General features: G+C 32.2%; 1 protein-coding gene across 5 annotated transcripts in view; it reads left to right on the top strand.

Annotated features, from left to right (window-relative positions):
• The window catches only part of LOC126749383 (UDP-N-acetylglucosamine--peptide N-acetylglucosaminyltransferase 110 kDa subunit-like), a 92,628-nt gene that overhangs the window by 58,943 nt on the left and 7,090 nt on the right, over window positions 1-26,595 (top strand). For all 5 annotated transcript variants that reach the window (XM_050459051.1, XM_050459052.1, XM_050459053.1 and 2 more), the window contains 7 exons: window positions 5,280-5,559; window positions 11,834-12,192; window positions 12,428-12,610; window positions 16,080-16,301; window positions 21,907-22,494; window positions 24,709-24,923; window positions 25,376-25,543. In XM_050459051.1, the coding sequence (XP_050315008.1) occupies window positions 5,280-5,559; window positions 11,834-12,192; window positions 12,428-12,610; window positions 16,080-16,301; window positions 21,907-22,494; window positions 24,709-24,923; window positions 25,376-25,543 (2,015 nt within the window). The remainder of the gene's footprint in view (window positions 1-5,279; window positions 5,560-11,833; window positions 12,193-12,427; window positions 12,611-16,079; window positions 16,302-21,906; window positions 22,495-24,708; window positions 24,924-25,375; window positions 25,544-26,595) is intronic.

The raw sequence follows: 26,595 nt of genomic DNA, 5'->3' as shown, positions 1-26,595 counted from the left end.
GGAAAAAATCTTGATTTTGCAATTAATGAATGGGACAAAACGTAAACAACCATTGCTATTATTAAAGAGCCCTGAAGATAAACTAAATATGATTCGAGACAAATAAAAAACAAATAAATCTCTTTTGTTGTTTGTCCCCAAACCTCATTTATGACACACACAATAGGTTGGTCACGATACTTTGATATTAATTTTTTTGGGTTCATACAACTTGTAGCCTCTGTTTTTCCAATCAGTTATGGGTAAACTTGTCCTGTCTGTTTAGAAATTCAACCCCCCAATCATAGAAATGACCGAAATATGGAACTATGTACTTTAATTAGTTGGGACATGCAACTAGCCCATTTATGTTTCTTATACATACGTCCTAAATCTAATAATGCAATAGTTTTGAATAAAAAAATAACCACTTAACTTATGGTCAAGTAAAACCAAAAATAAGAGATTAATTCCATTACAGTTTATTGATTGAAAATGTTCATATAAGCTGACGAGTCGCATAAACCTTTAAATAATAAAAATAGACACTTTTTGTACAATAAAAGCTAAAAGGTTTGACTAATGCTTTCCTGATAAATCGTCATGCATGTATTCGTACGTAGGTAAACTTTTTGCCAATTGATAAATCAAAATTTAGCTGTAACACATGTAACGGATTCGTTGTTTTGGTTTCTAACCTCGCTACGGTCAGTCTATAAATTATCTTAGTAAGTTGTATTTTAACAATTTTTTAGTGAGAGTGTTGCTTATTACAAACATGCCTAGAGTAAGCATAAATATTCTTGTTTGTTTAGATAACCCTTGGAAATAAATGTATCAGTTGAGCAAGCTATAAAAACCTTTAAGTGAGTCGATGAGATGTATTGCCTGAAAAGTTAGCCCGGAAATAGCGTGGTCCCAAATCAATACTTTCTTAGTAAATGTTTCGTCTTTCACAGCTCTCAACTTTTCCGTCTGGTCGTGATATTTCTTTTTTCTGGTAATTTAATAATTCATGCCGAAGGAAAAAGTGCACGTGCCTTTCTTTTCTGTCTGGACTGAACTTTTAATGAAAAATGCCTCGAGGAATAAAGCGGGTACTAGCAATCAGATTTGACGTATTATATCATTACTTTTTATTCAGAAAATAGTCATAAGAGTAGTAATAATTTGACTTATTTGCAATTTTTATAGTCTTATCGATTCGAAGTCTAGTAAATTGACCATTTCCCAATTTAAATTGACTTCTGTTACTAGCGAAGGCTTGAGTAGATAAGTACTTGCTACCTGTGAACAGAATATAAATAATTTAGTGCATTTAAATTGCGTGAATCTTCCAACTTGTTAAAATTTTCACTTTATTTATAAACTAGAGTATATTGATCATACCTCAGTTTGAACGTGCCTGTTACCTGTTGGTAAGAATATAGATCATTTACTGCATGTTCAGTTGAATCGCGTGAAATATCCAACCTGAGGGCGTTTTCACTTATCGTTATAAACTTTTAACAAACAAGTGAAAAACGTAATTTTCCGATATTTTCATTGGTTTCTTTACAGTTTACCCAATATAATAATTATGGTAAAACAAACACGTTATTATGGTACGGTAATTGCAGCTTATGCGATACAAGGTTAAGTAGGAAGAGGGTTATTGTCATTTTAATTGCGTCATATCTTATAATGTGCATCGTTGGATTTATTTTTAATCGTTCACCGGTGATCAGTTTGTTTCGATTCTCTAATTATGTGCTTTTTGTTTAACAATTCGGTAAGACTTAGTCGTGGTCATAAAAACAGATTGACTATATGATATAGTCCGGTATACTTGTTGCTTATCAAATGTCAATACTTTTTGAACGCCAGACTTTAAATTATTTTTATTATAAGAGTTATTATTAATATATTCAACGTTTTACCTTATCTGCTTTTTAATTTTCTTGCTGAAATATTCATTTATATCCCAGAATAAATTCAGCCACGTGATATTTTTTTGCAAATACCTTGAAGCCCTACTAAAATTAAAACACTTTTTAATTGTGCATTTTTTTTTATATTTCCATTCAATTTTAATACTGAATTTTAAATAAATACAAATATTTATGAAAATTTGGAAATGAGCTTCAACCACCAAATCAGTATCATCTGCAAAACGCTATTTCAAATACAGGGGGTATTCATTTGGACATTTTTAAAAAATTTGATTTGGTTTAAAAAAAGTACAATTTAAATTAAATATGGGTCAGATTCTAGTTATGTTAAATAAACATTAACTATTTCAGTTTGTACTGTATTGTTTTTCAATACGATTATAAACGGTTAATTTAACATAATTTTAAACGAACTTTAACGTTTTATTTATTGTTTACTAGTCCGATCTTAGACATGGTGTAGATTTTAGAATTCAATTCTGTGACAGATTTACTCCTGAATGTAGTTTTTTTCTAATGTTACAGTTAATAAACAACTGTAGATACTGATGTAACGAAAACCTCCATGTTTCCAGGAAAGAACACGCTCAGAAAAAATAAATGTATGACCAGAAATATTGGGTGATGCTACTATTAAGCTTTTATTAATGGTTAACCTTAATAGCAAAACTTACTGTCGATACCATTCATCCTCTTATAGTTGAATGAATAGAAAATCAGTGAAATCGTAATAGTAAATGAAAATCTATTACCTTTTCAAGAAATGAAGCGCCACCTCAGTATGTTCCTCTTGTAAGACAATATTTACATTTGTATATCAGTGGATTGGAAGATGTCCAATAGAATGTCCGCCAAGATCATCAGATCTAACACTCCCTCGATTTTTTTCTCTGAGTAGGTCAATTGCAAACTGTTGCATTTAAAACACAACCAGATCCCTCGATGATTTTCGACAACGAATTGCAACAGAATGCGCATCTATTGCATGAACTGGAAATTAAATCCATTTTGAGCAAGCATTTCATTTAATAAAAAAGCATTTTTACAAATTTTATTTCTTTTGACCCTACTATAGTAAAAACATATATTATTATATACTTAAAACGACTTTTAATTTAATGTATCACAAATCGAGTAGTGTCATTTAAGATTTAGGTGTTGGGAAGCATAGAGCCCAAGAGGGACTAAAATTTGGTAGTTATTCTTCTCCCTACCTCTAAAACATTTGTACAAATTTAGGTTTATTAACTGTCTTATTTTGGCAATTAAAGTTCTCAAATTGACATCCTTTATATTAAATTACATTGATCCAATAAGATCCTAAAGGGCTGTTATCTGGTTAGAAATTTGTTCCAATTTTGATTCTTTTCGCTAGGCCTGATCAATACCCAAGTAATATGTATTTGCCTTTATGTCATTTTATTATATTTTTATTAAATATTACATATATGTTTGGCAACTTATAATACCTTACAACGCAAGTATTCATTGTTGCTGCTTTGAGTTGTTTTTCTTCATACATCGCTGTAGCGTTTACTGGTTCGAATAAAAGAAAAATTTGCCACATTATAGTCATATACTGCTTTAAGTTAAGTGCCTTACCTGGGGTGCCAAAAATTTTAATTTCTCAAGGACTACTATGTGTAGATGAATGAAATAAACAGTCGGGTATTAAGAAAACGTTGCTCTACAAACTTTGTTAAGGGTTTTAAGTGATTGGAATACAACCTTGGAAGCCTTTGACCTTTATTTACCCCTAGTTCGAATAACTTGATTTTCAGGCCAAAGTTTCTTGTAAATGAATTTTTTTTTTAGAAATTACTGGTCCTAGATAAATTAAATCATCAGTAAAGTATTAAGATAATATTGTTTTATAAACTCTCTTAAGGACTTTGGAATAGAACCTCTGAAGCTATCGACCTTCATTACCCCTAGATCGAATAATTTGATTTTAAAGCCTAGGTGTCCCAAACATTCAATTTTCTCAGGAACTACTAGACGTAGATGAATGAAATCAATAGTGGGGTATTATGAAAACATTGCTTAACAAACTTTGTTAAGGGTTTTAAGTGATTGGAGTAGAACCATTGAAGATATTGACGTTTATTGACCCCTAATTCGAATAGTTGATTTTAAAGCCTAGGCGTCTCAAAAATTCAAATTTCTCAGGAACTACCGAACGTAGATAAATGAAATCAACAGTAGAGTATTACGAAAACATAGTTTCGTAAACTTTCTTAAGGATTTAAAGTTATTGGAATAGAACCTCCGAAACTATTGATCTCCATTAACCCCTAGTCTGAATAATTTAATTTTAACGCCTAGGCGTCCCAGAAGTTCAAATTTCTCGGGAACTACTATGAACGTAGATGAATGAAATCAACTATTAAAAAAACGTTGCTCTACAAGCTTTGTTAAAGGTTTTAAGTGATTGCAATAGAACCTTTGAAGCTAATGACCTTTATTGACCCTAGTTCGTAGGCTTAAAAATGCGTTTTTAACTGCTTGGAATTAAAAAAAAACTTTTTTTAGAAAATGAAGCCACCCTTAGCCTTTTCCTAGAAAGGAGTTTTTTCCAAGGTTTGTTTATCCAGTTTAAGGATCTTTTAAATTTTTCCACAGATTATTCTACTTGCACTTTTACACTTTCTGCGTTTAATTTTCTCAGTGTATTCGCCAGTATTGATTATTGCAGATCCCATCTACACAAGCTGACTTACGACGGCAATATTCGTTGTTATCTGCATATCTCAGATTTAAATCTTCCTTCCACCAATTCTTCGTATATATTGAATAGTATTGGACTCGGCATGAAGCTTTGCCTCATTGCCTTAGTAACACATAAATTCCCAGTTAGTTCCCTCCAGTTTACTCTGACCCGAGTGCAGCCATCTTTATACAGATTTCTAATAAGTAGAATCAGATGGAATGGCACTCCCATTTGAAATAGAACTCCCCTCAACTTAACCTCCATTTTACCCAGGTTAAAGGCTTTGCTATAACCGATAAAGCACAAGAATGGCGTGATGTTAAATTCCCTGGATTTTTCCCATGATATGTCTTATGCTCAATATTTGGTCTCTACTGCCGCGTCCTGGGACGAAACCTGGTTGTTCTTCCGGAATTTTAGGTAATAGAAATGCTTTTAACCTTGCTAATATGTTCCTGCAATGTGTGATCAGTGATATTGTGCGGTAGTTGCATACGGTCCTTGTCCCATATTTTTTTGGCAGATTTAATGCATTCCGATGTTATCTAGGGCCCAAATCATTATCTATAGTATTATGGCTAAAAACTGGGTAGTTTAAGATATCCCTAACTGATTTGACTTGTTGACATGATCCCTAACAATGAAATGTTCATCTTTAGGTATCAGAAGCGGAAGACTGTTACAACACGGCCCTAAGACTATGCCCGAGCCACGCGGATTCCCTGAACAATTTGGCGAACATCAAGCGGGAACAGGGCTTCATAGAAGAGGCCACTCGCCTCTACTTAAAAGCCCTCGAAGTTTTCCCGGAGTTCGCGGCCGCACACAGTAACCTGGCCTCCGTTTTACAACAGCAAGGAAAACTAAACGAGGCACTCATGCATTACAAGGAGGCCATCCGGATTCAGCCGACCTTTGCCGACGCTTATTCTAATATGGGTGAGTGAGTGTTTCGCAAGAAGTTGCTTCTACTGAGCACAAAACACAAAAATATAGAGAATTATTAACGGGAAGAAATTCTTTGGTCCTCTACTTGAGGTGCAACAATTGGAACTAATTTTGACATTTATAAGTTGTAACTCTATTGGCAACCCGTTTTACCAAGCAATTAAGCGCTGGAAAGTATAAGACAAGCTCAATTTGAGAAAACTACTAAATGTTACATACAGTCACTCCATTAAAACAGATTAGTGTTAAAAAAATTTGTTCTTTCCAATACATTTCGTTTTCCATCAAGCAGAACACCGACCAACTATGCAAACTAGTTGCCTAAATTGGGCAATTCCGACTAGGCGTTTTATAAAACGACCATGACAACTTTGCCAGAATGTCAAACGGTAATGTTTTCACCGTTTAACATTCTTGCGGGTGGAGTATTTCAGTCGGTTTGTAAAATACGAATTCTATTTAAAAGTATTTAATAAAATATAAATTATTCATATCAATATACATATTTACAGCACTAAGCAGATAAAAAATTGTCCTTGTTAGCTATAAGACAGTTGTATGAATAAAAATTTATTATTTATTAATAAAAAACACTAAACATACAAAAATAAATAAACATTTAATATTCTTATTATGTATTATGTATACATAAGCATACTTAAATTAAAAAAAAAACAAAATAAGCGTTGATGAAAAAAAAAGTTCATTTATTGGAACATGGCCCACTAAAATGGCACCTACTGGTACATTTTCGGCGAGCCTTAAAACAAAGGCATCTCTTAGTGCAGCATTGCAGTTTACTAGGTTTGCACTGACATTTCTTAAAACCTTGTCCTCCAATTTGCGAAACCTTAGAAACTGCTTCCCTTAGAGAGATATTAACATCTGGTGTGACAAACGGATTAAAGTTAGAATTGCCAACTGGATTTAATTCGTCTCTGGAAAACCATCGATTAAGGCGACCATGCTCTGTACCTATCTGGTATACCCCATTTTGTATATCCAGAATATTTCCTAGTACCCCTTTTGAGTCAAGGGGACCCCTATCAAATTTTGGAACTTCCACAGATATAGGCTCCCCCACTTGCAAATCCTTGAATTTTATTTTGTCATTTGGGCCATTTGGTCAGCTGCACGTTTTTGGCCGATTGTAAATTGTGTTCTTTGTGTTTTTATTGATTCTTCTTTTTCACAAAGATTGCATATCGCTTCGCTTTCATCACAGGATATGCACAGTTTTCGTTTTGCCCCATTTTTTTTTAATTAAAAAACATTTTCATTTTTGGTTATACAGTTAATTTGTTGATCCTGAAGTTAACCCATTACCCAAAAAACTTGGAAATTCTTCAACCTGATTTATTTCATGCGTCGTCTGTAAAATAATATTACCATCCACATAATTATTCTCTTAGACATTGTCCTGATCTATTACTACCACTTCGGAAATACTTTGATGCCCATTACAAGGCTCTTCTTCTCTCACAACAATATCCTGCAAGACAACTGGTATGTCATCAATGTTAAAGATCTCTGAATCTGGTTTTAGAATATTTTTTACCATAATGTCGCTTTTCTCGAAGCTGTTTACCGAATTTTCCTTTATCATATCTTCTAAATCCTCTTCTGTCGAAATGCTTTTAACTGTTTCATGCGGTAAGCTACTTGAATAAAGCCCAACCTGAAAATCCACACCAAACTGGCCGCCGTTTTTTAAAAGACTAAAATGGATCACTCGTCACAATGTCATAATATCGAACGATGAAATGTCTTTTTAGCGTTTAATAATCGGGCCAAGCAGTCAGCGTAGTCAGCTAACCAGATAGCAAAATAATGAGTTGACAATTAATATTTGACAATCTGGCCGCCGTTTATAAAACGACAGATTTTGTAATCTGGCTACGACATACTTATATAATATATAACCTGTAAATTTAACCATAAAACTCCTTTGTACCAATTAACCAGTTTTGCACTTTGTCTACTTCAAAAAATGTCCTCAGGTAATATTGACAGGCTAAACTACCCCACGATTGGCACTCTAAGGTAATGTTATTGATAAATGCATTTTTAAAATTATAAATTCAGCACTACGCCAATAATGTTAAATTTTTCCTAATTATTTAAGACCGGTTATTTAGATATGTTTTATTCGCCAAATTTAATAAAATCTGTTCAATATCTAAAAATTTCTAATTATTGGCACCAAATATTTTGTGGACAATAGCGAGATACCTACCTAGAACAACAATATTGTTTTCTGGTAAAAATTGCGTTAACGAAAGTTCAGGATTTTCTGGAAAAGAATTGGTTTTCAAAGTGTCTGGTACTGGAGATTTATAGAAATAGGTACTGTTCTGGTAAATTTGGTAAATCAGAGCCATTATTATCAATTAGGGTACCAAAGTTTTTACAAGGAGTGGACCCAGATTTGGCATAATATCATTAGATGTGTCTAATTTGTTAGAAAGACTGTCATATTTTAGAGTTTTTTTGATAAATTTTCAGGTTTTTTATAGGTCGTCTCTTTTGAGTCTTCTCTTTATTATTTTGTTGTTGCTTTTCTAATCTTTTTTGTTTATTCTCTTCCTTTGTCTTTTCTTTTTTTCCTTTTTTTCATTTACATTTTATAATTAGTTGATGTAAGCATAAATGACGTTCTCTCAGTTTATCTTTAGTTTCTTCGTTTAGGAGTTTTTGGATAAATAAAAAAATAGAATCTCTCTGGCTAATATACTATTGACTGTTTGAATTGCTGACAACTTGATCATAAATTGTCTAATCTTTCTGTTTGATAATTTAAATCATGCTAAATATTTATTAATGTATATCAGGTACTTTAGGTAATCTAGAGAGGTCAACAAGTGCAGAAGAGGCTTTTGTTGCAATTTTATTTTTTATTATGATAATTTTTTCTATACTTATGTTATGATCTATTGAATTATTCGTCACAAAACACAATAGGTTTATTTTTATATTAATTTGGTCTACAAACATTTCGTCTTTGTAATGTATTAGGCTGTCGTTTAGATCTTCTATTTGTATATCTATCACATGGTTATCTTCATTAGTTTCGCTCTTAACATTTTAAATACAATGTCAATTTTTGTAATAAGAAAAATTCTCACAGTTCTCATCACATCCAGTAAATGAGCCACCAGAATAATCGAGTTTTAATAATTTACTCGAAGTTTAGTCAACTTTTGATAAGTTAGGAACTTATTATTATCAGTCTCATTTCTGTCTGGAACTTGCTATTTTTTGATAGTACTTACCTAAACATTTGATATAATCCTTTTTTTTTTTAATTAATTATTTTTCATAGAAATAACCTTGCTCTTTTGTGCTTCGTGTTGGAATCTTAATTTGAATGCATACATACATTTGGTAGTAAACAGGGTGTTACAAGATTCGGTGCAAATATTTTAAGAGCATACTATTTGAGTCAAATAAAGACTTTTTGTTCCTATATACGTGTGTTCTAAAATGCACCCCTTAGAGCTACAGCCTGCGCAAATTATTTAAAGAAAGTCGATTATTTGGACCACAGACTGCAGATATGCGTCAAATCTTTTAGAAATTTGCAAGTTCCCGTTTCTTTGGGTGATCTTAAAATTTTCTCTTCCAAAAATGGCGTAAATCAAATTTTAGGGAACGATTCAGGGGGATTTACCCTTATGATGGCCCATATCTTAGGTTTCCGACAAGAAATTTGAAAATCTTGAACACCATCTAGTTAGCTATGAAAAAATCAAAATTTTTCGTTTATTGCATTTTTTACAATTTTTTTTGATACAATTAATTTGATTTAAAAAAAAATTAAAGCAATCGTGGCCCACTTGGTTTTTTCCAATTTGATAGGCTAATTGGGTTTAATAGTGTTTCCTTTTCGTTTATCAGATATTCTCGAAAACGGTTAATTGTATCGAAAAAATGCTAAAGACAAAAATTTTTTCGTGGATAACTAGATGGTGTCACTAGATTTTTAAATTTCTTATCAGAAACGTAAGACAGACTAAATCAGAAAGGCAAGTCCTCCTAATCCTCCCTTAAAATTGGACTCACACTATTTTTGGGGCAAAAAAAGAAAAGACCACCCAAAAAAACGGGCATTTGCAAGTTTTCAGAAGATTTGATGCACGTCGAATCCGGATTCCAGGGATATAATTCGCAAGCTTAAATCCCAATTTTTAATCTGTAGGATTTAATGTAAACAGAAATATGTTATTTAATCATCTGGAAAATAAAAATGCAAGATTTTAAGTAATTATCCTAATCCAATATAAATTGTGATATCATCATCTTGGACATGGTTTGTTCGTACCCCAAAGATTGAAATGAATAAATAATTACTTCCTGATAGAACGAAGTATGAAAAATCCAAAATTCTGTTTAATATCAATTTTAATATATCATTTTCTATTAGTGGTTGCTTTGTGTCACTAATATAGGAGGTTGTTTAATTCGAATACCACATCACAGCGAACGAATCTGTTTCGACGATTATAAGACCACGATGAAATTACATTTAATTTTAATAAAAACTGTTTCTGTGGTCAAAGTGTATTAGGATTAAAACGAGCCTGATCGATATTATTATTTATCTAGCGTGTGCATACATTTATGTATAATGTATGAAATAAAAATAAAATACAATATTTGAACTTAAATTCACCGCTATTTGGATTCAACTGTGCGTAAAATAGAAATCGAGAGGCGAGCGCGAAAATGGCAATTTTCTGATAAGCGAATTATTATTTGCGATTTTTGACATGCGGCGACGGTGCATAAAATGAAACCAGGGTATTTTTTTTTATTTTTAAATCTATTGACATACTCTGTAGCAGATCTGATAATATTAAAGACCATTTGCTTCCAAATTTTATGGGTTATTAGCTAAGTGGTGTCCCGCCACATGATAACATACTTTCTTTGGCTATAAATCTTCTAATTCCGGGCCTTTTTATTTTGCTTCCTAGAATGTTACGACTTCCAACAATATAGACAACGTTCTTAAACTTTGCATGTTTGTCTAATATTTAATAATTCTTTCCCAACTTTTCTTTTTTACAATATACAGGGTTCAATATAGTTCTATTTATATCTTTCTACTAGACAACAGACTCTCTTGTAAACAGACCTTTATCGGAATTAATTAATTAAACATTTTGCTGCAATATTGCAAGGGAATAATAACGATGACCTCGTTTACCAATAATGCTCAATGATTCAAAATGGATCATCCACAATTAGCGAAAATATTTTTACATTATTTGAATAAAGGCTTTGACTACAGGAAATAACTTAGCTGACCATTAAATGCCATGCGATACTTTACCTCTAAAGTCTTTAGTAATTAAAACATGCAGTATAAATATATTCAAAATTTTAAGAAGGAGATCAATATATTAATATCCTGGAATGGTTTGCCCAATGAGGAAAATAGTGCTGATGTTTAATTTATTTGTTAATTGTGTCCGGGAATCCTCGCCGTTTTCAATTAGTACGGCTTGTAGCAAGTTCGAGGAAGAAGGATTCAGAACGATATCAATAAACTATTTTTAGTATTTTCTTGGCATATGGACTGAAGTGAAGTAACTTGCCTTAATTGAGTTATATAGGCATAACCCAAATTTATGGAATTCTAAAAATTGAGATTAACGATTAACGGATTCGAGCAGAACTAAGCCAACGAGAGCACTTTGAAAATTCGGAAAATTTAATTTTTGTACCTCGTTTTGGAGCCCAAAAATAGACTCTAAAAATATTTACATACGTCCAAGCGTCTAACTTGATTTAATTTCTTATTTCGCATACTCAATACAGATACTTGTAATCGATTAAGCCTATCTGAGAATCACACCAAATAAAGTAGCTTATATTTGGCTGCACCACTACATAAATTATTTTAATGAATTGGGCCCAACATAAGAGCTCCGATAGTACGAGCCTTATTTTACGAAAATAAGTTATCTGGTCGACTGGAAATGATTTATTTTCAATTGTAATTCTCCTGACTTATATGTATACGCTTTCCGAATGAATACAAGGATATGATTGCTTTGCCTTAATGTTAAGCTCATCTCACTTTATATTTTTGTGCACCTGTTGCGTATAGTTATTTAAATATTAAAATAGCAAGAGTTACTGTTTGTTTCGTAGGCCTGTCCTTGTATTACACCTTACATTTACATATTTATCTTATATACATACCTTAAGATAGTGACTTTTTACCAACAAATCTTACAAACTCACTTATATCTCACAGGTAACACACTAAAAGAAATGCAAGACGTCGCTGGAGCTCTCCAATGCTACACGCGAGCGATTCAAATTAACCCGGCATTCGCAGACGCTCACAGCAACCTGGCGAGTATCCATAAAGATTCCGGTAACATACCGGAAGCCATCCAGTCCTACCGAACGGCACTAAAATTAAAACCGGACTTTCCCGACGCTTATTGCAATTTGGCCCACTGTTTGCAGATCGTATGCGATTGGTCCGATTACGATTCTAGGATGAAGAAGTTGGTCAGCATCGTTGCCGATCAGTTGGACAAGAATCGGCTGCCTTCGGTGCATCCGCATCACTCCATGTTGTACCCGTTGACACACGAGTTTAGAAAGGTGAGAGCGGTTGAGTATTGGTATGACGGGCAGATGCCCGTATTTAAAAAATATTTAATTAATTTTAAAGAAAGATAGTATGCACGAAAAGTTCTATAATAGTAAAAGGATTAGGTTTATCGGGATACTCACTTCCGTAAGCTGAAAAGAGAAGAAGAAGTTTAATTCTTCTGCTTTCAGTCTTACATAGTATCCCGATAAATCTGTCCTCTTACCATTTAATTAATTGTTTTAGGCTATTGCGGCAAGACACGCCAATTTATGCTTAGAAAAGATAAACGTGCTGCACAAACAGCCATACAGATTCGTTCCAGAACTTAAAGGGAGACTTAGGATCGGTTATGTAAGCAGCGATTTCGGAAATCATCCCACATCCCATTTGATGCAGTCGGTGCCTGGTTTACACGACAGAGTTAAGGTATGCCTTAGGTTAAGTTAATGTAGGTTCCATTATTTTTAATTTGACATGAAAATATGCCAAAGACACCATGCTCAATTCAATGGCGGAATGCCTATCAGTAAATGCAAAAGAAATAAATATTCTTATAGTTTCTGTACTGTTTTGCTGTATTTTGTAGTTTAAGTTGATTTATTTAGGGTTCTACTTACGTTTAGTTTATACGTTTTTATTGGTCCCCAATAGAGCTTATCGCGATTATATTGTTGTAAATCCTTGCCATTTAATTTTTCTAGAATTTGTATACTTCTAGTCATAACTTCCTAAACTGTTAATCCTATTGGAGAAATTTGAAAAGGTTCTTGTAGATGAGTAGCCATTCTTCAACTTTCTTTATGATTACTGTACATTAACTTCCAAAGAAGGTAAACGTAATTTTTGCCTCGTAACTGCTTTAAAGAATTAAAGTATTGGACTTAAAATTTTAATAGATATTACTAACATTATAGACTGAATCATTCTCAATCTAGCTAGTTTGATGTTTCAAGGGTCTACTAACATGAAGTATATAGTTAAAGCAAAAAAGGAGGACAAACAAAGCAATAAATCATAAAATCAAGGAAGTCAACAATACGTTGAAAAAGACTATTAAAATTGGAAATAATTCTCGTAGACTGTACCTTGAATTCCTTATGTAGACTATCCTGCCTTAAAAAGCTAACTCCCTAATATTAGATCCACAATTAAATATGACTGGGACCACCGAACATAAACTAGAATAGAAGGATCACTCTAAGCGCCGCCCAAAATGTTGCCTTTCTCACTCGCTTTCTGATGCTACTCTTTTTTGCTGCCCGGTGGCGACTGCGTTATACAGGGGCGTCTTCAATATTAGAACTATAATAGCGTTGTGCGGAAATTTTGTACTTTAAAAATGCCGGCGATATGTTGCGTAGATGGCTGCAGGAGTAAAAGGGGATATACTTTTTTTTTTAAATAAAAATGGATTAGTTTACAGAAAAAAATACACGCTTTTCTTCAGTATTTCTTAAATATCTCGGAAAATTGAGATCCTACAAAAAAATTCAAAAAGTGTCAGCGATTTAGAGTACATATTTTTTTTAAATCGTGATTTTAATCTAAAAAATTTTTGGTAATATTCTGTTATTAGTGGTGGTTTTTAATAGTGAAAGCTATCCGATTTATTATTAGTTGCATTGCAATCATTTGAATGATATAAATTTTAGCCACTTATACCGTCTAACCATACTTAAAACTGCATTTTTTTCGTCATTAAGGGTGGTTTTTAAGGGTTTAAGTTTCAAAATATTGATGTGTACTATAATCCCCAATGTAAAACTATATTTATTTTGAATATTTATATGAATTCTAGGTTGTAAAACACCTATTTTCGTTTTATTTGAATTTTAGTGGTTTGTCTTTCATCCCCTATTTAAAAAGCAAATAATTAGGCATTTAATAAGTTTTTTTTATTTAACTGCCTTTTTATATTTCACTCTTACCGAGTTCCATATGCTGAGTGTTGTTATCACATTATTATGTAAATTTTATTAAATATTTAAAAAATGGGCATATTAACAAAGTTATTATTAATTAAGTGTATGTAATATTAGGTAGGTAGTTTCTTGGTCAGTTAAGAAAAGAGCATGAAAGGAACGTAAAGCTAAGATTTAATTGTGTACATTCTAATAAACTTAATTTTAAAGCTATCTACCAAGTGTTTTTCTTACAGTTATTTGTTCAAAAGAGATAATTAATAATATTCTTTCAATTTCATTTTAACAATAAAACAAAGTGCCTTTAATTTCAAAAAATTCCATATATTACACGCTGCCCGCCGCGATGTACGAAAATATTCCTTATTAAAAATGTTTCAAACACCCCCCGTATCGTAAAGGATTGCCGTCGAAACTAAATAATGATTTACGACCGCGTAAAAAAAGTCGGCACTGTTTAGAAGTCCCTACTTCAAACGGCCGCAAGAGAGTGAACCTACTGTCTTGTTCTTTATACTGTGCTGGGACGTAGAAAATCAGTTTCAAATCTGATCTGAATGACTCTGAACAATTAGCTGGTACAAGAATATGTATCCTACAATCCTGATTTTGATTGAAATATCATTTGCCACCATTATCTGGGTGCTGAATTCAATGGTGGAATGTCTTACAATGAAAGCAAACTTATTAGCTCTAGTGAAGATATTTACAAAAGATCGAAATTAAAACCATAAGTAAATGTATTTTCTGATAATGTGGTGCTATATTTTAAATAACTCTACAGTTGACATACTGAAATATGCTATAGCTGATTCAATTTTCTTTGTTTAATAGTAAATACATAAATTTCTAAAAACCCTTAAATACAATAACATTTAGAGTAATATAACTACAATAATATATTAATAATAGTTTACTCTTAATTACTCCCTAAGATTTCCATAAGGATCCATGCTACTTTAACTAATTTGTTTTGATTTTATTTTATCCTCTGGATTGCTTTCATTCAACTCCATTTCATATTAACCTTAACCTTGTATTTGCAACCTAACTTTGAATATTGCCTTATATCTGTTTAATGTATGTCTAATAAGACACTTACACAAACACTGCTAGGAACAATGGTGAAATAAAAAGTGTAGATAGTGGGGATTTCCCAGATCTCATCTCGTCTCTTTTCATTGCATCTTCTACCATCTCACCTCGTCTTGCTTAGTTTTCTCTTTTTGTTTAGTCTTTTATTATACAACTTGTTATTATTTATTTATTTGTTAAATAATATAATATTTTGCTTTTAAATAATTAAGAATTTTCAAGTTAAGGTTGAAAAAAATCGTAAATTTTTATTCTTTTATAAAAAAACAAGTTATAAACACATTCTTGCTTCAACTGTATCTTTAAAAATAAAATGCTCCGGAAGAAAAAGTAGGAGTGTGTAGTATAACATATAAGGGTTCATAAGTCTTGAATATCGTACTTGAACCTATAAAGGCACAAATGCAAACTAGGGGTTTGTAGAAAAATTAGTAATAGATTATTAGCGTACTTCTAAAGTAAGTAGTCGTTTCTTCAGATATAAATAGGAGAATTTCGTACTTTAAATATGAAAGTGTATAAATAACCAAACTAAGGGTTTGTGAAAGTTACCGGTGACTCATCACACTTTAAATAAAACATTTATCGAGAAACGAACTGGCTGTTTCTGGAGATATAACTAGAGGAATTTCGTACTTTAAATGTGAATGTGTAAAAATAAACAAACTAGGGGTTTGTGAAAGTTACCATCATACATAGAAGATAATTTAAAGTGTAATGAAGGTAGAAACTAGCGGTTCCTAAAAAAATACTAGTATGTTATATTATGTTTAAAATTAAGGAAAAAAAACTAGAAATTTCTAAAAAAATTGCTATTGGGTCACTTTAACGACTCTAAATATAGACTTTTTATTTATTTTTTTTTTTGGTGTTTGTAGGTTGAGGTGTTCTGTTACGCCCTCAGTCAAGACGACGGCACCACCTTCCGTAGTAAAATCTCCCGAGAATGCGAACATTTCATAGACTTGTCGGGTGAGCCGTGTAACGGTAAAGCGGCCGATCGCATTTACTCGGATAACATTCACATCCTGGTGAACATGAACGGATACACAAAAGGAGCAAGAAACGAAATATTCGCCCTCAGGCCGGCTCCCATCCAGGTAAGCCTCACAATAAATATATAAATAACGCGTCCGTTGGTATTAGAATCTAAACTTAGTTGATGGCCCTTTATTATTAAGGGCTTTGCGGGGCGAGCATTATTATTATTATTCATAATATATAAATGCGGAACGTGACATTTCTTCTAATGTTTTCCTTTCGCGGGTATCGAGGGTCATGTGTTCTCTAAAGAATTGAGTTTAGGTGTTAATTGAATTCTCTGTTTTGCCTTTATTGTTTTTATGGTTCCTTGTTTAATTAACTTGGTGGTTTTATATACAGCGTGTTTCATTAAACTTACTTCTATACCTCGATTGGATTTAGATCCGGTGGCTAAGGAGGCCACCCATTCAAGGAGCAGAATTTTTTTATTTTCTTCCAGGAGATTTGTGGTTTGTGGCCATATCTTGTTAAAATATGCATCGAAAAGGTATGTCTTCTTTAATGTATGACAGCTGAAAAGGTTTTTATAAACAAATCGATTCATAATAGTGACAATGTTAACCAAAATCCGATGCCACAGTAAGAAAAATATCCCCATACCGTTATAATTTGAGCCGCCAAGGTTCACGGTGGTTATTTGATATTTTGGGTCATACATTGTACTGAATACAATGTATTTCTTGAAAGTACTGTCCTGGACCAGACTCTGCTGATAATGTAGTCAAATCTTAACCCAGTTTAGCGTAACAATCACTTGAAGCATCTTGATTGTAAATATACCAAATAAAAAATGTTTGAGCCCTAACATATGGACGAAGATCAGATCAGCTCTAGTTCGGACGAATTAGATTTTGCCACTTTGGATGATGTGGAAAGAAATTGAAAGGGAAGACACTGTCTGTAAATTCGATATGGCGAAGAAGTTCTGGACAATTTACCAGAATATTGGTTGAGGAATGACGGCAGTTTAATTCCTTTCTATTTGGATCCATTAGGAAGAGATACATTTAACTAAATATTTTCAAGACTGCTTTTTCTGAATACAAAAAAGAAACTTTTTAAGTAATAAAAGCCGAAACATTCATTTAGCAAATTGTTTTTATTACTTTGGCAAAAAAATTACAATTTCCTTTTGTTTTATATTTTTCTTTTTACCATTTTTAAAGCTGAGTCTCGGAAATTGTATACATTTCTTAAATGCTAACACAAACTCTCTTCGAATATCATTATTTTCGTCAAAGTTTTTTACCTTGACTAAAAAATCGCTTCTAAAATATCTTCTAGTTGCACTGTCTCGATTTCCATCATTTTTTTGCTAATCTTGTTAATGGAATATCGAATCTAATTCTAGAATTATTTTATCCAAAGAAAATTCAACATTCTTTAAATTTATACCTTGTAGTAGTACTCAATTCATCAGGATAATATTTACAAATTTGCTGAAAACCATAATCTTTAGTTAAAGGCCTCAACGCTTTGTATTATTGATTCAGTCCCATAAAATGAAATTTGCTTTGTTTCTCAGATCAATAAAAAAAATAGTATTGCCTATTTGCAGGACTAAAGCAATTATGCAAACTTAAGATCCATCTTTCAGAAAAAAACACAAAATTTTACTTATGCGATTCGTTAGTGTTAAACAATAAATAAAAGCACTATTTTGAAATTTGTATTATTATTTAATTAAATGCTAAAAATGATTTCTGTTATTTTGAAGACAATAATAAAGCCTACTTTTGAATTCTTCTCGTATATTTACAAATGTTTCTCTGTATATAGTAGTTAGGCATTAACGAACTATTCTATGCTGCAGTCATTCAGGTTGCGTTTTAAAAACCACATATTTTAGATGACCTCACAAAAAGAAGTCAAGAGGTGTCAGGTCCGGGGATCTAGGTGGCCATTCAGTAGGACTTCTTCTTCTTCCTATCTACTGGTTAGGATAATGATCATCCAACCATTGCCTAAAGGGAACTACATAATGAGGAGGTGCTTCAACCAGTAGTAAGCGTTCTTGTAAAGAAAAATTTCCATGTATGTCTCTATGATTTTCTAATTCCCGCATTATTAGTGGTTCCATAAACGTACACTCATCACTGAAGCAAATATTTTTGACTAGTCGAGGTTCTGCCATTATATCACAATACTGGACTCTTGTATCCGGGTCGTAATTATCAAGTTTTTGCAGTTTATAGAAAAGTGTAACCTTTCTTATTGATTCATGAGATAATCCAGTTGCTACAGCTGCTTGACGAGTTGATAAAGTTGAATTCATTGCAAACTGACCCAGAATTTCAATTTGCGCTGTTTCCTCGACTAATTTCGGTTAATTTCTCTTTTTATTCGTCACAGATTCAGTTTCTTTAAACTTGTTCTACTAGTTGGGCTTACATTTCGACATGGATGCCTTTAGTTAAAACTCTAAGCTGTCTTTAAGAAACATTTATTCTTGGAACCATAAAACAAAATAATGCCTACATGTTCAGCTATATAGTACATCCGTGTTAGAGATAAGAAGTGCTGCTTTTCGTTTAAACTGAAGCGAACGTCAACTGTTCTTAAAATAATATTACTAGTACAAATTATGGTTTTTTTTAATAAAACCATAGCAAATGAACCAAAAAAAATATCTATCATTTTGAACATTTAATTAAATAATAATAATAAATTTCAAAAATGCAATTTCATTTATTGTTTTCCTTGATAAACAGAAGAATTGTCTGCCTGAAATGTGGCTTTCTATGGTATCATTTGAAAACATTTTTTAATAGGTTCAAGATGATGTATCACTCAATCCCTTTTTATTTAAGATTTTAGGGGTGTACCTCATCCTGTCCAAGGGGTTGCAGATAAAAGTGAGATAATATGCTTGTTTTTGTTCTCCCTTCGTTTTATAGAAACTGTTTTCAGCGGTATTTAATTCAGTTTTTCGTAACTAATATATGACCATTTTTAAGACCAACTTTTTAAATTGCTACCGTGTACATTTCCTATGCAGTTATTTCAAGGATGCATCACACATAGCTTTTTGCTAAGGTGTTTTTGTGGAACTGTTTTCTTTTAATCCAGATGCGCTCCTATTTGCCTCGTTCATTAATTTATGTCGAATATTGTAATCTGTAACTTTTTTTTGGCACATAAACGTTTATTCTGGCTTTCTTGACAAATTTGGATTCGAACCTTTTACAATAAAATAAAACACGCCCACTTTTTTAATACTTTCCCAAATGCCGGAAAGAAGCCTTTCTCGTGCCATTGCCGAAAGTGCATAATCCGACAGATTTTAGTCAATTTTTAGATTTTAGTCAGTCCCGAACGCATTCTAGACTCTCAAATTCGTAGTTTTCTTAATAATAATGATATTTTACCACCTAAGCAATCTGGATTTAGAACAAATTATAGTTGTACTTTGGCTATGGCGGACGTTATTGATGACTTAATTCGGGATAGGGATGATGGTAAGATTTCTGCTCTGGTGTTTTTTTGATTTCGTTAGAAAATTTTTAATATCCATTCAATTTTAAAGTCTTTGTTTCTTTATATTGGTTTTTCTGATGCTGCTATTAATTTAAATGCCTCTTATTTAAATAATCGTATTCAACGTGTTAAAATAGATAACGAAATATCTGATCCTTTGGAAGTTAAAAGTGGTGTGCCTCAGGGTAGTATTTTAGGACCCTTGTTCTTTATTATTTACACGTCTAGATTTTATCTTCAATTAAAGCATTGTGCCCATCATTTTTACGCAGATGACACGCAGTTATATTATTCATTTTTACCAGAAGACTTTCAAATGGCTGAGTTTAAAATGAATCAGGATTTACAAGCTATTTGTGATGTTCCTTCAAAGTATTTATTAAAATTAAATCCTTCGAAGTCATCTATAATATTCATAGGTAATCGAACTAATTAATGTAAATAATATTTTAAATGGTGTAAACATTAAATTGGGGGACGAAAGAATTCCAGTTGTTGACAAATGTAAAAGTTTGGGCCTTATAGTAGATAATAATATTCGTTTTAAACATCACGTGTCTAATATTCTTAAAAAGGCATATCTTGCTTTAAAATTAATTTATTTGCATAGACACTATTTAAGTAACGATATTAAGAAGCTTTTATGTGATTCATTGGTCCTTTCACAATGTAATTACTGTGATGTAGTGTATGGCTAGTGTCTTGATTATGAGGATAGGGGTAGACTGCAAAAGCTCCAAAATTCTTGCATTCGACTAATGTTTGGCATTCGCAGGAGAAACCGCATTTCCCATAAACTTCACGAATTTGTATGGCTTAATATGCATAACCGAAGAATTGCTCATTCTTTAACATCTTTTATAAAATTTTAATATATCGTAGTCCGCCCTATCTCTATCAAAAAATAACTTTTAGAAATGATGTACACCATTTAAATTTAAGAAGAAAGACTATTCTCATTCCGAGACATAAAAGACAGTTATTTAAATGATCATTTTCTTACAATTTTGCTTATCAAATAAATTCTTTAAATTTGGATCCGCACCGATTATTAATTTCTTGTAATACCTTTCGTAATAGGATGATTGTACATTAGGGTTGAGCAAAATTTCACTACCTGTGAATCATTCACTGTGAATAAAAAATCACATTCACGACTTGATGACAACTTAAAAATAAACTGTGAAATGTCAAAATGTGAATGAGAAAGGCGCGTTCACATTCAGACAAACGAATGCGCGTTGAAATTTGAAAAACCGAAAGAAGTAATTTATTCATCAGCGATTAGCCATCGTTAAACAGACTATCTGACTCCCATCGTCTATCCGTCTCTCTCGTTTGTGGGGAAAAACGAGAGAACAATTATTTTTTATAAATTATTTTTATTGCACATATATTATATTTTATATTGTCATGCTTATTTAGTTTTTTTTTACTGGATTTTTATTATGATAGAATATTTTAATTTATCTATTTCTGCGGAAGGTCGAATATTAAAATATGTTTGTTTTTATCATTATTTTAAAGTTTTAAAGACAATTATTTCTTATTAAGACATCCTGATATTAGCTTTAAAAATGTCTATGAAAATATATATCTTTTCAAATGTGACAACAATGAATTCATTGTCAATGATATTGTCTCCAATTTTTATTTACTTTAGGCCCCCTTAATATTTGTATCTGGGTATGAACTATCCTTAACACAATAAACACAGAATAGTAATACTTTTCTTATTATTACGCGAATTCACTGCCATGATATTAAACTGCACGATAAGCAAACTCGCCAACCGCTCGCAACCGCAACGGCGCTCAATCGTGAATTCACGTTCACAGGTTATATTCACAGTGAATAGAAAATCGCGTTAACAGTTATACCTGTGAATTCAAATTCACGACTTAGCTCAAGCCTATTGTACATCTAATGAATCAGCAGGGTATATAATTTAGGTTCTTCTTTTTTAACTTTTTGAATGGTTGTTTTCTTGAGTAATTTATTACAATTTTTAAAGACCAGAATCTGCCATGGCAGAATTCTGAATTTGTAGGCCTTTTATTTGCGTAAATTTATTACTAGATTTTGTAAACTTGTATTTATTTTTTTTCTTTCTATGCAAATAAAAAATATTTATTATTATTTTTCATTGGCGCTGGTATATTAATAAATTAACATAATTCGCAGGTTATGTGGCTCGGATATCCGGGCACGAGCGGTGCCAGTTTCATGGACTACCTAATCACCGACGTGGTGACCTCCCCCTTGGAACTCGCGAGTCAATACAGTGAAAAGTTAGCTTACATGCCGTACACCTACTTCGTCGGCGATCACAAACAAATGTTCCCCCATTTAAAAGAACGTTTGATCGTTTCCGATAAAAGTGGACTCGGCAACGGTCTCGCCGATAACGTGGCGATAATTAACGCGGCCGATTTATCGCCCCTGGTCGAAAACACCGAAGTCAAAGAGGTGAAGGAGATCATCAAGGCGGCCAAACCGGTCGAGATCAGTCTTAAAGTGGCCGAATTGCCCACGACGACTCCGATAGAAACGATGATCGCTTCGGGACAGGTGCAAACTTCATTGAATGGAGTTATGGTCCAGAACGGACTGGCTACCACGCAGACGAACAATAAGGCGGCCACCGGCGAAGAGGTGCCTCAGAATATCGTGATCACCACCAGACAACAATACGGACTTCCTGACGATGCGGTGGTTTATTGCAATTTTAATCAGTTGTACAAGATCGATCCTTTGACCCTGCATATGTGGGTAAGTTCAATTCGTTATGTGTTTCGTTCGAGTGGTATTTTGATTAAAACGATATTAGCACTCTAGAATATTCACAAAATCGATCTTTTTTTGTATTAATAAGTATAGAAGTGGCCGATAATAAAATTAAAACAATGTGGACAATCTGGAATAAAATTTCCGGAAAATGCCTAAAAATTGTGAGTTTTCAAAACGGAAATCCTATCTAACTTGCAAATGAATACGATCATTATATATTATCAAGTGGACCAGAGTTGCTGAAAACCTTAGTTAAAAATTAGTTACAATACATATATGTTTCACAAAATAAATACATAAATGTTTCAAACACCAGTTTACTCAAAGATATACCGTTGATCTTTTGACCGCAATAAAACCCTAATTATTTGTTGGGTCATAAAAAAAACCCAATATTATCATATCTGTGGTCAGAGTCGGATTAGAAACTTAATATTTACCTGCATTTCACAATATTAAGTAGATACAATTAATGGTATATTCTACTATGTATTTTCTACTTTTTGTTTTATACTCATAGAAAAAATATATTTTTTTTATATTTTAAAATAGGGTGCCATGAATGCGTGGAAAGTTTTAATTTTTAATCAAGTTATCACGGAAAAATTATTTTATTTATTATTTATTGTAATCGTCTCTTGTTTTGCAGCATCTTTGCATTTTTCTTTTACTTTGTTGGCCTAACTCTAAAAAAACTTTAACGATTAAATATATATTGTTAATTTTAATGAATTTCTCTTCTTTGCTGTTGTCAATCTCGGATATTTCAAGAGATTCGATACACTCGGGGCGACACATTTATGATTTATATAGCGCTACCATTTTTGAATAATTGTCAGCAATAACAACTTTTTCCGCTACAAAATGTGCATTTACTGAAACAGTTTGTCCCAAAACCCATTCTAAAAGTTTTAACTTGAAGATCTTGCAAATGGGTAAAAATTGTTTCTGCATCTAAATAGCTGGGCTTCAAATTCTTTAAAAGTAGAAAATAATGTTGAAGCTGGTCATTGTTTATTACTCAACTTCAAAAAATCGTAAACTTTGAAACTTTTGAAAGATAAATATATCTGTCAATTGGGTAAACATAGAGTTCAATTTCTGTTGTTTAAACTTGTTTTTCGGAAGGATTCTGTTCATATTGAAATTTGAATTATTAATATTTCAAATTTCGTTAAAGCCAAATAGAAACCAAACCAAGTGGCTCCACATTTTTCCAGTTAATTTTTTTAAGGATAGAGAGAGAGTAGTGACATACAACTTCCTGATATTTAGTTTAAGTAGCTATAAAAAAATATAAACAACTTTCGTGTAAGTATTATAGTTACCAAATTGAACACGTTTGAATGTGGCTAACGTCAAGTTGAGACTAAACTGAGTGGACCACATATTTCGAGATAACTTTTTCCAGAATAAAGATGGAGTAGTAAAATAAAAAATTCCTGATGCCTGTCCAAGTTCCTGTGAAAAAAGTGTGAAATAAACAATATGCGAAAAGTGTGAAACAAACAACAAAGTGTGAATCAAACAACAATACCAAAGTATACATATTTAAAATATGCCTAAAGTCAGGTGTAAACCACACAGGGGGTCTCAACATTTTTTCGAATAACTTTCTTTAGAATATAAATAGAGTAGTGAAATCAAATGTTCGTGAGAGTTAGTCTTATGTACCTATTAAAAATGATTAAATAATTTTCCTCTAACTATTATAGTTATCAAATTAGACATTTTCAGGTGGAGACCAAACCGACTGCCTCCACATTTTTTTAGATAACTTTATCTAGTATAAAGATCAAGTTGTAAAATATATATATATCTGATAAAATTTGATGTGGTTTTACCAACAACGATGTTATTTAATATTGGCCCCATTCGTTCTTTTTAACCGACTAAAAGCCCTTAAAAAATAGATGTTTCGAAATAATCCTATGCTATTTACCATTTTAAACGTTACTTAGATAGAGTTTAAGCCTAAACTTAATAAAATAGTTCTATACGATTCACACGAATTACATTAATCTAGGATTAAGTACAACCTAAATAATTTAATTAAAAATTAAAAAGAACTATATTGACGTCCATGCGATTGGTCTGATTTTCCACTTTTTCAATATTACAGAAATCTGTTTACTGTTCAATCAAAAATGAAAATACAATAATGTTTCCCAAATACAAATTTTTTATTTTTTTCAGGTGAACATTCTTAAAGCGGTGCCAAATTCTGTTCTTTGGCTGTTGCGGTTCCCGGCCGTAGGCGAACCGAACTTGTTAAACACGGCGCAACAGTTGGGCCTACCGCCCGGTAAAATTCTATTCAGCAACGTGGCCGCCAAAGAGGAACACGTTAGACGAGGACAATTGGCCGACGTGTGCCTTGATACGCCTTTGTGCAACGGACACACCACAAGGTACGAATTTTTGTTTGGAAAACTGCTTTGAATTGTGTAGGTGAAAAAATTAAGTCTATTCTCTATTAGTTTTCAAAATAAGACAATGCGAAGACGTTTTAATATTTGCCATTTTAATTGTATATTGTCAAAATTACACATCTATTAACTGCTAAACTTATCGTCAAAGAGTTGATTATTGTTTTGTTTTTCAGTAAGTTCCGGAAAAAGTTATTTGACTTTTGACATTTTGTCTGTTTTTGTAAAACTGTATTTTTCCAATAAAATCTAGCAATTCCAATGGATTTTGACCTTTAATTAATGATTTCTAAAGCAACATGAATCAATGCAATTAATTACGGATTATATGACATTCCTACTATCAGTATTAAATTTGACCAACATTTCTTAAAATAACTAAATAGTTTTACCAAACAGCATTAGATTTTAATTGTTTCTTCTTTTGGATATAGTATGGACGTGTTATGGACGGGAACGCCAGTGGTGACATTCCCCGGTGAAACTTTGGCATCCAGAGTGGCCGCTAGTCAACTGAATACCCTTGGATGTCCCGAATTGATCGCCAGATCGAGACAAGAGTATCAGGATATTGCCATAAAGCTCGGAACGGACAAAGAATAGTAAGTATTTGCTACATATTGATATCGCTACAAAATTTGGAATTAAGGTAAAAGGTTTGGGTTCCACCAACATAATGGCCCAAAACGCAAAAAGTGTTGCCATCCAAGTCTGCCGTGCCAAGGCAAAAGAATGTTCTCGCAAAAAACAAGTTTTGAGAAATTAAGGTTTTCCTTATTTTCCACCTAACCTTTTTGTGCCCTGCGGTTATTAGTTGACGTATCTTTATAAAAATTTGCGAACCTATGTTTTTTTACCATACCTTTTAGACTATACTAAAATGAAGCTCTATAAATATCAATTTAATGCAGTTATGTCGCTTACATTCTTTTGCCTTGGTAATTATTTTTAAATACCTAATTTTAAAAAAATGGCAAAATAATGTGTTGGCTTGTACATCATTTTGCCATGGTTTAACATGCGTAGAAAATTCGTAAAATGTGTCAAAACAGTGTATATTTTATACATTTATATCGCACTTCTGGGATTATAAATAAAATTAAAGGTAAGATAAAAGGTTTTTATTAAGTAATATAAAATGTAGGAAAGATTAAAGGAACATAAAAGTAAAACCCTTAAAATAAAAATTAAAAAAAAAATTCTAACAAAATAAAAACATATTTGGAAAATGCATAATAAACAAAAATTTAAATAGAAAATATGCCAACAAAAACACGTTTGAAAAATACATTTAAAAAAAAACAAAAATTCTAACTTTTGCGTCTTATTAGAAGTAAAATAAAATGTAGGAACATATTAAAGAAACGTAAAAATAAAACCCTAAATATTTAAATAGAAAATTCTAAAATAATGGCACATTCTGATGCTCATGCATATAATAATATATCAGATAGTATTTTATTCTTTAGTAAAATATCACAAAGTTTGAAATAAAACGGGAAAAATAAATCTTCCGCTTCTGTTGAAGAAATATCTTCCCAAAATCTTTTGCGCGAGGGTTTCACATATAAAGCCAAATTCCTTAATTTTTTTTCTTCCAGTCAGGACAGCGAAAGTCTGTTTTATAAAAGAAGTTGTTTTCTCCTTTCATAAA

Source organism: Anthonomus grandis, assembly GCF_022605725.1.
Source record: "Anthonomus grandis grandis chromosome 1 unlocalized genomic scaffold, icAntGran1.3 Chromosome32, whole genome shotgun sequence".
NCBI lineage: Eukaryota > Metazoa > Arthropoda > Insecta > Coleoptera > Curculionidae > Anthonomus > Anthonomus grandis.
This window is presented reverse-complemented; position numbering and strand designations above follow the sequence as displayed.